Genomic DNA, 14170 nt, shown 5'->3' with positions numbered 1-14170 from the left:
TCTGGACATTTTTGAAAATTTGAGCAACTTTTGGTATTTTGAAAATTAAATTATTTTTTAGAAATTCTGAACATTTTTTGAAACACGTTGTCGCTCGCTTTGCTCATGCATGTTGACCAGTGAACGGTTGTTGGGATGTTCTCCCTTCGTGCATGCTAAGAGGGTTTTTGAGCTTAGCTCGTGCATGCTGAGAAGCCCCGTGTAGGCTATGAAACACCTAAAAGTGAGTTGCGGAAAGTCTTAAGCTCATGCACCCCATGCACTTTACCAAACACACTCTTCGACGACGATGAAGGCAGAAACTAGGATGATGTATGGAATGTCCGTAACTTCCAGGACAATGCTCGGCCATTCGAACTTGGTATTTCATTTCTGCTTTCCGTTCACTTCCAGAAACAACATCTATGATTTCGTTAATGAAATCAGGGAACAAACAATCTCTTTCCTTAAAAAACGAGGTCGTGACCATAGCACAAAGCGGGAGCTCTAGAAACAAATCCAGAGCGTGACGAGGTGGCACCCTTGTCAGAGACACCTCCAGCCGCCGCGTTCAAAACCTCGCGTCGCCCTCCGCATTTTCAAAAATCAAAACCCTCGCCGATCCCTCGCCTGCCTCCCATCGCGACCCTCAATCCACTAGGGTTTCGGTCCACCATGGCGAGGGTCAGCCGGACGACGCCCAACGCGGCGGCGGCGTCGCGGACCAAGGAGGCGGCGGCGCCCAAGTCGCGGACCAAGAAGACGCCTGCCGCGCCCCGGTCGCGGACGAAGAAGACCCCCCCGGCCGCCACGCCGCCCTCTCCGGCGGCACCTGCGCCGGCGCCGGCGAATCAGACGGCCCCTGCGCCGGCGACGGCACCTGCGCCGGACGTTGAGGTGATCGAAATCGGAGATTTCCCCACCCCATCCTTGAGCTCCGGGAAGAGGAGGGATCGGGAGAGGGCAGGGGCGACCGCCTCCTCGCCGCTCGACGTCGACGAGATCGAGATGTGGACGCCGCGGCAGAAGCGCCGATTCGACGAGGACTGCCTCATCCTCTCCGCCGACCCCCTTGCCGCCAACAAAGCCCGACCCGTCGTCGTCCCCGCCGCCGCCGACGACGAAGACTTGGCGGTTCTCGCCGAGCGCGGCCCGGTACGAACGCCACCACTCACGGATCTTTCATTCCCCTCTCAGATTGTTCCTTCCCCAAATGAGCCCGCGATCGGCGCGATTTCGATTTGGATGTGTCTGCAGGTGGCCTGCAGAGATTTTCCGCACGCGAGGTATCTCTGCGTCAAGTTCCCCTTCGCCACCACCCCTCACGAGAAGCACTGCGAGCAGGTATCTTCGATTGAGAGAATAGCCGAATTACCATTATCTAAAATTCCGAAATGTCGCTAGTGCCATAATACAACTACAATCTCGGTCTTTTTATGCCAAAAATGTCACTCCCGTCAAGTGTCAATTTTTCTCGCTGGGAGACCATGGCTGCGGCCCCAACCGCTGCATCGCGCGCCCGCGTTCGCGCCTCCCGGCTGCTTCCCTGTCCCTTAGTTCCCCTCTCGGCAGACCGCGTCGCGCCCTTGTCCTGGCTCGGCCCGGTGATGTCGATGTCGACCACCGGCGCGTCCTGCTCTGCTAACCACGCTGCCGGAACTCTGCAATGCCGACCGCGTCCCTGTTTAAGCTTGCTCCCTCGACGCCGACTTCAATCGGCCGGCTGCGCGTGTCTAGGTGCTGCCCCTCTCCCTGTCTCTTTCCCGTGGTCTTCTCTCTATGTGGCGGTTGTGCAGCTGCGTAGCAGGATCAGCACCGTGTCTGGAGCAGAGGCTCCCGTGGCTCTCCCTTAGGTGATTTTTTCTCTCAACTTCATCACACAATGCCGGTCATTTCAAGGCTCAAAGTGCAAATGATACGGCAATTCATCATTTGTAACCCCAAATTTCAAGCGAGTAGTGTATAATATAGTAATCCATCGCTGTACTCAACTGCAGCACACAATGCTAGTCATTTCAAAGCTCAAAGTGCAAATGATACGGCAATTCATCATTCATGACTGCAAAATTTCAAGCAAGTAGTGTATATATAGTAATCCATCACTGTACTCAATTGTTGTCTTCCTAATTCACAAGGTCACATGCTTGATTGCTGGTTGCATTAAAATTGTGGCGATGAATCTCAACCCTATGCCTCGCCGTATCCTTTGCTCTGATAAGCAATGGTATATGTGTCTTTCTCTCAATATGTTAGAGCGTCTCTAGCAGATCCCTTAAAAGCTCGCCGGCCCGCTAAATTCTGGCGGATTTACAGTTCGCGTGAAAAAATAGACCCGAACAGATACCGTAGAAACTGCCCGGCCCATAAACCGCCCCCGATTCCCGCATATATATCGGAGCGTCCGCGTTTTAGGGTTCGCATCCGGCATTTCCCATATCCCCCTGTGCCACAAATTGTCTTCTCCGGCTAGAAATCCTCCTTCCTCTGGCCGCTATTTGCCGCACGCGTAGGCAGCCAAAGCTCGCCCCGATGTCGAGCGTTGGTCGTGGGAGGAGTGGCCAAGGGGGCCGCGGCGGCTTGCCGCCGCTGAAGCGCCGCCATGACGACGAGGTGGGGAGCTCCTCCCGCAGCGGTGGCCGGCGGGCCTAGAGCAAGTTCGACCGCCTTGACAAGATCTTCTGGCCTGCGCTCAAGCAACTCCAGGAGGCGGAGCGCACGTGGTACAAGGCGAAGGAGGCGGCCATGCTCAAGTGACTCCACAAGGCGGAGCGCACGTGGTACAAGGCGAAGGAGGAGGCCGCCGCCGGAGAAGAAGATGCCATGGCGCGGGTGGCGGTAGCGAAGGAGGAGTACGATCTGGCGTTCGTCCTCTCCAACTCGCTGATGGAGTACCACCTCCAGGTCAAGAAGCCTGTTGATGATGATTAGTAGATTTAGGTTTTTATTATGTTTTAAGCTAGTATGAACTTTCTGGTGAACTTCGGAGATGTCTGTGGCGCGAACTAGTAGTTTACATTATGCGGTATGTGTTTACCGGATCTGATCTTTCACGACCTCCGCGGTACCGCGAATTCGGTTTACAGTATCCCGTAAACGAAATTTGCGGTACCGCGGTTTGCGGGATCTGCTAGAGATGCTCTTAGCCTCAGTTTGATACTAGTGTTATTTTGGCATGAAACTGAGTGGCATTTTGGTACTTTGGTTTTCACTAGTGGTATTCTGGAACTTTCAGTTTTGACTAGTGCTATTTTTGCTATTCTCTCTTTTCAATTGTCCCATTCTGTCGGGTACCACTTATCACATTGACAAGCCTACATTTGAAGCCTGAAAATGATCATGTCTGCATGCTAGATTATCACTCATCTTGTTTCTTCTGTGCTGCAGTGCTACTGCTTTGTGTGCGACGTTGCTGCTCCGTGCGCAACTTGGAGAGGACATGCCATGTATGGGCATTGCCATGCTTCAGACCAGGACAAGATTTGGAAAACCATGAGAGGAGCGAAGAAGGCGAACCCGTGCAAGACCTATTGATCCTCAACCATGCTTTAATCATCCATCAGTTTGTCCGGGCCGTATGGTTACTTTGCAGAATTACCTGTATAGAGTTGGATTAGGAAAGAACATGATATAATCTTCTACCAGAACTCGGTGCGTGAGCTCGGAATGTATTGCAAACAAACTAGCAGCCGATACATATGGCATATATTAATATCAGTGCAATCAGCTTAATGTTCCATCCAATTTTAACATGTTACTTGTTCTTGTCTTGCTGTTCACTTACAGCTAGCTCTTCTACTAATTTTACCCCCTTGAGATCAGCAGATGCATGCAAATTTACATGTTCGGGTTCTGTTTGACATAAATTGCATGGGTTACTGTCTTTGTATGCCTTTGATTCCACATGAGGCTCATTCTTGCTTGATGTTCCATTTGGGATTCTGCAGCTTGTTTTTCTGTCAACAAGTACTCCCCTCTCCTTCCCTCTTATGTCCATGGGATAATTAGTATTTCTCTGTTTTGGGAGCTCTCCAGCTTGCTGGTTGAGACCCCTGCATGACCATCCATAATTGGTTTCTTTTTAAATCCAAGTTTCACTTGGAAGACATGGGAAACAGTGTGACTCACTGACATTTTACTTTCTTAATTCCATCACCATCCAAAGTTCAGGTTTCCAAATTACTTGCATACTCTGCAATCTGCAGACATTTTGAGTTTGCAGATTTGAGGTGGGAAAACCAAAGTGCTTTTTGTAGAGTAGGATGTATATTTCAAGATCTCTATCCGCTGCTATGCATCAACATGTGATTGAGAATTGGGGACGACCCGACGAAGGATGGAGCATAGACAAGTTCTGCTTAGCAATCCATACAATTGGCTTTCTATCCATATGTACAATGCAGTGTATATATAAAAATTCTTGGACTGAGTTTCTTATTACTGGTACCATTCGTCCATCAACGTTCAAGCAACAATCCAGAAATCTGAGTCTGTCTCACCTGGAGCTCCAGCGTATTTTTTAGCAACAGAGTCACGACCCATCCTTGCATTTTTCATCTTTTTCAGCTTGAAAGGTTTCAGTTATTTCGATCAAAAGACATGCAGGTGTCCTGCAGTGTGCTCGACAACAGAAGATGAACTGCGAAATTTTTGTCAAGTAGCAAGGTTCGACCTCCCTTCACTTATGATCTGTTCTTCATAGAGATTCCATAGCTTAATTTCTCCCGGCAGGTGGCTTGTACTATTAGGTGCCCACTATACGTGAGGACACTTTGGTGATAGGTATTCAGTATTGACCCATCCAAATTTGATTGAACAAGATGATTCAGTGGCTATGCATTTCCTCAAAACATAGTTTAATTCAGTTTTAATCCATATCAGGCTTGAAAGCCAATATTTGTATGTTGATATTGTAACAAATTAGTGGATTAAATGGATATGACACTACCTTATAACTGTTGCTTGTTGGGTATTCAACCATGCTTGCTCCGTTGCCTTTACTTTCGATATTACTCTAAGCATCTAAATTGGGTTTTGCATGTAAGGTTTTTAGTTCAATGAACCTTTGTATTGTATATGTGTGCATAAATCTACTAATTTTGTTCAGATATCTACTTTTTTGTTCTGTCATATTGATTTAGATGACTTGCTGGCATTTGCTTTTGTTATAATGAATACCCAATGTAAACCTGGATTGATAACTACGAATGGGATTGATATTTTTTTCCAGGAAATTCGAGGAGCAAGAACAGCTGGGCAGGCATATTATTCCTCTGTTTGGGTTGAATAGATAGCAGCACACTTTATTACTATCTCGAGAGTACTCCTATATGTTCTACACACCTAAGAGCCATATTATTCTGCATCTCATGTAGGAGATTATAGGGAGTCGTGTGCACCTGAGTGAGTGGTCGATCGTTGAGAACCAAGTCATGTACCTTAACAAAAAAAAATCCTCTCTATTTGAATTACCTGGAACCATGTGGAGCCCATATATTATACAATATGACAATATTCATCACTAATGATCCACATGTACCGAAAATGCCCGAGCTCCATAGAGGCCTTTATTTGAAAACATAAAAAATTCAAACTTTTTAGTTTCAGAAAAATCTAAAAATAAATACACATATACCTAGATACGTAATGTACATGTGTGCAAATTTTTAGGTTGAAATACATTAAAATGTGAGCTACGCAAAAAGACAAATTGGGAGCTTTTTAGTATATGTACTGTTCACACTCAAAGTCCATGCTTTTGTTTTTTATGTGCAGCTCGCAATTCAAGGTGTTTCATCCTGAAATTTTTCACACTTTACATCCTTGCATATATGTGTATTTTTTCAGATTTTTTTTAAGTAAAAATTGAATTTTGATTTTTTCAAGACAAAGGGCTCCATGGAACCCGGTCTCCAAAATGACGTACTCCACGTTTACCTGCTATTATGCTCCTCCGAGGAAACACCCGTTAGCACCTTTGCCCTGACATTGGATAGTTCTGTGCCCTTCATTTTCTCATGCACGGGGAAATTCTATGCAAATCAATGTTTGGTCTTATACTTCCTCATTTTCCAAAATAGTGTTAATAATGAGGATATAATGAAACATCATAATAATCCACAAACCAAATTATGCTTTCAATTTTAAAAATTGAATTATGTTAGTCAAACGCACGTGCACGATTACTACTTTTTTTTTCGAGAGTACGCCTAGGCGTACCTTAGCTTTATAGAAGACAGAATATCAGTTACAAGAAAGCTACCACTCGATGCGAACAACGAGTATAGCATGAACAACGAGTATAGCATGAACAACACGACCAACAAAACCAAAGACAAACACCACCGCCGAGCAAGTTACAACGTAAAAGAGCCTATCCTAAAATGACACAAAGCACCGCGTCTCGACCGACGCCGGACACCTCCGAAGACCAACAACTTCCGCAGAGATTCTCTCGTCGACGCACCATCCATCCTTAGCGCCTAAAGGAAGTGGCAGATGAATGGCAGGACTCGGTCCGCTCCGAGAAGGCACCGTCTTGGACACACCGACGGCGGACGTGCATAGCGCCGCTGAGGATCAAAATAGGACCGCGGCGAACACCGGAGGAGAGCAGCGAGGAGTCAGCCTTGTCTTAAAACACCATGCTCCCAACAGAGGAACGACGTCGAGGACGCCGCCATCATGCCGACCCAAATTTTGAATCGAGGCTTTCGCCCGAAGACATCCATCAACTCCCGGAGCGCGAAGGACAAGGTGACCACGCTCGGCGACGCCTTCAAGGAGGGGAATGGCATCCACAGATGCCACCGTCGCCGGCCCGACAGAAGCCGTGCAAAATTTTCATCCGGGCGTCACCTGACACCCCCGCCTCAAGGAATTGACAGCACTCTCCAAGAAGCCTCGCACCGCCGCCACCACAGCACTTGCCGATGTAGCTGCAAAGCCGAGCACCAAGGACCAAACGCCTGGCAGGGAAACCACGACCACACTCCACTCCCAGCCTGCACGAGGAACTGCAGCCAACCAGCATCTCCGGCCAGGTCCAAGACCGCCCGCGACGGCCGTCGCCCACTCCAAGGGACGGCCTTGCGACAGTCGAACCTGCCTCTCCATGGAAAAAGCCCAGGCCAGCACCGCCAGGAGAGCACCGCCGCTCGCCACGCCACGCAGAGATGACCGACCACTCGCTGCTCGCAAGACTCCGTCTTGGCCGAACCAACACAGCGCCCGTGGGAACCCGCCGATGCCTCCAGCCGGTGCCGCCGCCACCAGAACGCGCCACTTCTCCGCTGCCAGACCCCGCCAGGCCCGCCGCACCACCAACCCATCTGCCACGCGCCGGTCCTTAGCCCTCACCTCTGGACAGCGCGGACGGACTGGCTTGAGCCACCGCAGCGAGGAGTACCAAGCCGCCACCGGCCTGCGCACTCCGCTGCGACCCGTCACCACCAGCCGTCAGCATCGTCCCACTCCACCTCCACACAGCGCACGCCACCGAGCCCCGACGCGCCGACCACCGAAGCCCCGAGCCAGCCTCGCAGGAACGCCGCCCGCCCACGACGCGGCCAGCAGGGAGGCCCCCGCGCGCACGGCACCGCCGCCACACCACGCGCCAGATCCGGGCTGGGCGGCCCCGGATCCACTCCCCGACGCCGCCGAAGGGCCCAGCCGCGCCAGATCCCGCAGCGCCGCCGCGAGGAAACCTCCGCCATCTCGCGAGCACCGACGCAAAGATGAGGTTCCTGCCAGAGATACGACGGTCTGCAAGATGAGGGCCGCTCCCTAGCCGGCAGTGTCCCTCAGTCCCACACGCTGAAGCTCAGTACACCTTGCGTGAAGGCTGTATGCGACTTGCTCCACCTTTCTTCGGTCCCTTGGTCTCGCCAGAAATTTCCATACCTGTAAGGGTATGGCCAGTGCATAGCCTCACGGTGATGCTCCATATGCCATGTAGCATTGGATGTCAGAAAAAGTAGATTTAGATAAGGAAGCGGGATCCTCTGCAAGAGGCGGGTGCTTGGGAAGAAAAAATGTGGTCCGGTGTAAAAAACTGAATAAGTTGAAGTGGATAGTAAAGATGCATATGTATTAAAGTTTTCTTTTCTATTTCTTGATGAGGCCCACTAAGTAGTAGATTGTGTCGGGGTGAAAATAATAATACAGTTGCCTCAAGCTATTTTATCTCATGAAGCATCTGTATCCATATGTCATCATTGTTCATGCCCTTAGAGGATCACCATTTTATACATCAAGTTAGCCAGGTGACGAAACAACTTTCCTTCTATAATAGCTTTATTGCGTGTAATCGATAAAGTTCAAGCCAACCTACGGTTTTGGACGCGTGTTTCTTTGATCAACCGGTATACTCCCTCCGTCCTTTAAAGAGTGTACTTTCAACTTTGTTGGAAAGTCAAATTTTTTATCCGCATTTATACAATAATACACAAACATTTATGCCATCAAATTAGGAGCATTAGATTCTTGATAATATATATTTTCATTATATACCTATTTCATTTTATAAACATTGATATATGTTTGCATAAACTCGGTCAAACATTAAGATAGTTTGACACCCCCACAAAATTGGAAGTACACTTTTTGAAGGATGGAGGGAGTAACTTCGAAAAAGCACTAGCATTCCATCTGCATCTTGTGGCATCGGGAAGCACACTCCATGCAAATCTCGCCACAATGCACCGAATAATAATATGGTCACACGTTTCGTCTTCCCCGCACCAAACACATTTGTCATCCCCTGGCCCATGTCGTTTCCTAACTTGATCCCCACTTGGGATCCTATTCCTGGCCATTTGCCATATATTTTTTGTATTTTAGACAACATTCTCGCTTGCCGAATGCCACTTAGATCACATGGTGTTACCATGCGAAAAATCTCCCGATATAAGGACCCATTAGAGAAATTGCCCGATCAATTGATACCCTAAGTGACCATGTCTCGCCCTCAGGTAACCCTATGGCTGGCAGTATCTCGGCGGACCCTCCCACTCATGCGTTTCTTGGGCTCCAAGTGATCTCTAAAATCGGGGAACCCAACGGTTACTCGCCCACACATCTGCCACCTTAACCTCGGGGTTGTCCGAGATGGCGAAGTTAAAATCCCTCTAACCACACCATCTATCCAGCCAAAAGAGCATCACTCTACCTTTATGAGCCCTCCCACAAAGGTTGAACTTTTCCCACACCCTTGGCAAATTGGGAAAATTTGGTATTCGGAAAGAAATCCCCCCCCCCCCCGACTCCACAAGGTACTTCGATTTGACTATTTCTAAACCAAGGCCGCCATAACCAACAAGAATTTTCGCATGAATATATTGTAAAACATGTATTGTTTTTTCATACACAAATTATAACATATCACAAAAGATACGATGCGATGTGATTTCATGTAAGATTTGATAAACATATTTTGTGTGGTTATCTACCCCTCAATCTATGGTCAAATCCTGGCTCCGCCCCTACCCCCCCCCCCCCCCAAATGTTCGTGGACACATCCGGTCAGTGTCTAAGGACAACTCCAACGAGCTGACCCAAACGGACACCAAATGTGTTTGCTTTTTGTCTTTTGTCGTTTGGTTGGCCAGGCGGACACCAAAAGTCCGCCCGTCTCCACTGTCCCGCTAGTGCACCCAACGAGTTGGCTCACATTTCACTTTTTTTCCTTTTTTGAATTAAATATATATGATTTGTCGCCAAAAGTTTCTCCATTGTGTTAATTGAACTTAAAAATAACAAAAGAACTAGATCTACTACTCGTCATCCTTGTCCGCGTCCTCGTTAGCGACGAGGTCAATGTAAACCGGAGGCGACCATGGATATAGCCACGTTGGTGCAGTGCACACGGCCACCGAAGCGCGGGGTGGCGTAGCTGGCGCCTCATGGTGCTCCTCCTGGCGCTTCTCCTCTAGCTCGGGCGTGCAAGGGAGCGTGGAAGTCCATGTTTTCTCACTAGCCCTTGCAGTGGCCACGGCTCCGGCGACGGTGCGACAGCCTCCACTGCTGATGCGTGAAGCTCCATTCGTAGACCAGGCCACACACGAGCCCGGCCAGCTCGGAGTCCTCGAGGGCCTACTTGAGGGTCTCATCATCCTCAGGCTCCTCCTCCTTCACCACGCCCCCCCCCCGCAACGGAGCACATGCACGTGGCGGCGCTGGAGCACACGCGAAGCACGAGTGGCGATGTTGGTTGTGCTCGTCATCAAACCACCTGTCCCAGTAGGGGAGTCCTCGATGACCATTGAGTCATGAACGGTGTCCTCGGGTAGTAGATCCTGATGCCGGCGAATCTCCAAAGCACGTGTGCTACTGGAGGCCGGATTGGCCGGCATTGGAACCCTTTCCTGGTTCAAAAGCCAGCTTTTTGGCAGGTGCATATCGGGCCATGGCATTGGATGCCTGCTCTTAGTACCATTGACATTGCACGATGGGGATGTAAGTGTGGTCGCCCACAGGCGGCGCAACCACCGGCAACGTCATGGCCAACAGGCCATGCGGCGCCAACCCGAGGAGGAGCTAGCCTCATGGTGGTGCTTCCCAAGGGTCCACTTGCACGAATTTTTGCACTGGTGGTGGCCTAGGGTTTGATTGTCGAACGGCGGTGGAAGGGTGACAGAGTGGCCAGCCCCCCTCCCCACCCGCTAGTGGCATTTAAAAGGACCAGCTCGTGGTTGTTGGGTGGTTGCCTCGTGGGCCCGGGATGGGAACCACGTGCGACGTGTTCATCTCCTGTCTGTGTGGACGTAAACCTGGCCCAAATTTGGGGCGGATTTGCGTCCACACGGACACGAAGCAAACAGAATTGCCAAAGGTGTCACCGCGTTGGGTCGTGGTTTCTACCCACACTGACCCAAATGGACACGGGCGGATGAAATGCATCCCCATGTTAGAGTTTCCCTAAGCACATTCTCTCGAACCCTCATTTTTCCTCTCACACAACCACACCCCGTAAATTGTCCTATCTACTTCACACATTTCATCGACCATGTCATGGGTGGTGCCGGCAGGGGACATGAGTGCAAGCGTTGCCGGAAGGCATGAGCGAGCTCCTCTCCGGCCTTGGGGGACACGACCGCGAGCTCCTCCCCTGTCCTAGAAAACAAGAGAGAGGAAAGAGGGAAAATATGTTTTTTAGGGGAGGGAAAATATGTAAGGTTGCAGGTGATGCTAGCTAGGTTGGATGGAATTTGGTCTGACATTGCGGACATGTCCAAGCCTCCCCACATTTGTCTTATATATGGGTTGGGTTTGAGGGGAGCAGGACGACCTGGACATCTAGGGAGGAAGTGGTGAGTCTGGTTGGGTGGGCTTTTTCCTTCTATCTCATGTCGGGGCCCTAACCGAGATATTGGCCCGGATGTATAGGGGGGAAATGGGAGGGGCGGTTGTAGATGCTTTCTAAACCCTTAGAGCAATTTTAATAAGGTGATGTAAGCAACCTATAAGCATTTAAATATGATACTTATATTGAGCCGGAGGAAAGAGAAGAGAAGTGACTTCTAGATTAAGAGTCAACTATAGCATGGAATCCAAAAAACTTTAGGGTTTTTATCATTTATGCCACCGGTTACGTCTAACTATTCAATTTTGCCACTAAGAATTTCAACTAAAAAATGCCATCGCCTCGCTAGGCGATGCTCAAAAATGCCACTGGACACCATTACCATCAACTCAAATCTTGTTTGTCATGTTATAATGACCAAAATACCTGTAGACCAACATGTTAGCTCTTCCTCTATCTCATTCTCACTACAATAAAGTGTGGGTATCACTTGATACCAACAGCGTTCTTATTTTCCTCTAAAATTATCCTCTTACTTACTCCTGACAAGTGGGGTCCACACTTACCATTGTGAGATACAGAGAGCCGACATGTGGGTATAGGGGAATTTTTGTCATATAACATGGTCAACGAGTTTGACCTAACTATAACGATGTTTAATGGCATTTTGAGCAATCATCTAACGGAACGATGGCATTTTTTGCGGGAAAAAAACAGTGGCATTTTTTGCGGGGAACGATGGCATTTTTTAGATATCTAATAGCATTTTTGGACAAGCATCTCACAAACAATGGCATTTTTTAGCAGTAGTAATTTCTAATGGCAAAGCTGAGTAGTGGAACACAACTAGTGGCATAAATGATAAAAACCCAACTTTATGGGGGAGTGAGGTGGGTTAGATATTAATAAAGTGACATCTATTTACAGTCAACTACTATACATGCTGACTATAAAATTGTCCATAAATCACATGGCAACAAGATATACCCAACAGTCAGCTATATTATTAAACATGCTCTTAGGTGGCGGCGCTGCTCTCAAAGGAGCTTCATATTATCTTGGTAAGATCCCCCGGTCCCCCGCGTCACCTCTGGGCGGCTCGGGCGGAGCCCAGCACCGCTGACGCCTCCTCCCTCCCCGCCCCCTCCACCTCCCCTCGCCGCCGCCGAATGACGCGGCCGGGCTAAACCCGCACAGCGGACGGCGGCGGCGGGGCTCTCCTGGCCCGCAGCGGCGCGGGCGGCTTTGGATCTCGGGAGGCGGCCCGGTCTTTGCGGCGGTTGTCGGCTGCTGCGACCGCGTGGGTGGCGCGGCGGCGAGGCCTGGTGGTGCTCCTGCCTCTCCCTTGGCAGCGCTCGACTTTGGGGGCGTGGTGCTCCGGGTCTCGGCACTTCCCGTTGGGTCTCCGTTTCTGCTCGGCTGGGCATCGCGGGAGCCTCGGTGATGCTTCGGTGGCCGGCGGGGAGGCTGGCGGACGCTGGATCTGGCCGGGTGTGGCTGGATCCGGGCGTTCTTCGGGGGTTTTCTACTACAGCATGTTCGTTGTCTCCGCGTGGTGCGGTTCCTGCGGCGTAGTGGTGGTGACCTCCTGCCCCCAGACCTGATGAGGGCGACGGCGTGAGGTCGGCCCAATGGCGGTGACGGTGGTGTGCGTCCAGGGCCCGGCAGCACGGCTGCTGCTGGTCGGGCGAGCACGCGGGACGGCCTTGGCAGGGGCAGGCACTGTCGGGAGGCTCCCCTCGATGCTCTGCGGTGCTGGTTTGGTGGAGGTTTGGTGGAGGTATGTGGCTGGCCGGTACGGGCTGGTGGTGGTCGAGCATCTCAGGGAGAAATCCTTCTTCCGGCCTTTGCCGGAGTTGGCGACGATGGCGCCTGAGGGCGCGCGCTCTTTCTTGGAAGTGTCGCTAATGTATGGTGCTCCATCCCTCACCCTGCGGCCTTGGCTCCGGAGGAAAACCTCTGATCCGCGGGATCGGGCGATGAAGGCATCTTCACGTGTCACGCCCAATATACGATACTATCCTAAAGAGACTCGAAGGTCCCACCAAGGATAGAACCGCATATTGAAACGCTTTTGCAAGGTGGATGTCATTACATCAACATTACATAATAGATAGGGATACATACAAGAGGCAAACCATGCCACATGAATACAACATCACCATACACAAGAGCATCATCCAACTAAGGATGAAAACACAAACATAAATTCAAACGACATCCACCCTGCTAGCCCAGGCTGCCGACCTGGAACCTATCCCTGATCGAAGAAGAAGCAGAAGAAGAACTCCAAAACAAGCAAACATCGCTCTCGCGTCAAGATCATCGCATAACCTGTACCTGCAACTGTTGTTGTAGTAATCTGTGAGCCACGAGGAATCAGCAATCCCATTACCATGGGTATCAAGACTAGCAAAGCTTAATGGGTAAGGAAGGGGTAAAGTGGTGAGGTGGCAGCAGCGACTAAGCATATATGGTGGCTAACATACGCAAATAAGAGCGAGAAGAGAGCAAGCGGAACGGTCGTGAAGCTAGCAATGATCAAGAAGTGATCCTGAACTCCTACTTACGTCAAGCATAACCCAAAACCGTGTTCACTTCCCAGACTCCGCCGAAAAGAGACCATCACGGCTACACACGTAGTTGATGCGTTTTAATTCGGATCTGGTGTCAAGTTATCTACAACAGGACATTAACAAATTCCCATCTTCCTACAACCGCAGGCACGACTTTCGAAAGTTTATACCCTGCACGGGTGTCCCAACTTAGCCCATGATAACCTCTCGCGATCAACGAAGGATATACCTTCTCCCAGGAAGACCCGATCAGACTCGGAATCCCGGTTTACAAGACATTTCGACAATGGTAAAACAAGACCAACAAAGTCGCCCG

The 14170-nt window shown here is 50.0% G+C and overlaps 1 protein-coding gene across 1 annotated transcript; it reads left to right on the top strand.

Moving 5' to 3' along the window:
* The first annotated feature begins 493 nt into the window (after window positions 1-493).
* Window positions 494-3733, top strand: LOC123125719 (translation initiation factor IF-2). Its single transcript, XM_044546190.1, has 3 exons — window positions 494-1134; window positions 1237-1323; window positions 3364-3733. The coding sequence occupies exons 1-3, from the start codon at window positions 655-657 to the stop codon at window positions 3508-3510; spliced, it is 714 nt and encodes a 237-aa protein (XP_044402125.1). The 5' UTR covers window positions 494-654; the 3' UTR covers window positions 3511-3733.
* Window positions 3734-14170: the final 10437 nt, after the last annotated feature.

This window comes from Triticum aestivum, chromosome 1B, assembly GCF_018294505.1.
Source record: "Triticum aestivum cultivar Chinese Spring chromosome 1B, IWGSC CS RefSeq v2.1, whole genome shotgun sequence".
Lineage (NCBI taxonomy): Eukaryota > Viridiplantae > Streptophyta > Magnoliopsida > Poales > Poaceae > Triticum > Triticum aestivum.
This window is presented reverse-complemented; position numbering and strand designations above follow the sequence as displayed.

Coding starts and splice junctions, on each gene's coding strand:
- LOC123125719 (XM_044546190.1), top strand. CDS start 655: ATGGCGAGGGTCAGCCGGACGACGCCCAACGCGGCGGCGGCGTCGCGG. Junction 1,135..1,236: donor TTCTCGCCGAGCGCGGCCCG/GTACGAACGCCA, acceptor ATGTGTCTGCAG/GTGGCCTGCAGAGATTTTCC. Junction 1,324..3,363: donor ACGAGAAGCACTGCGAGCAG/GTATCTTCGATT, acceptor TCTGTGCTGCAG/TGCTACTGCTTTGTGTGCGA.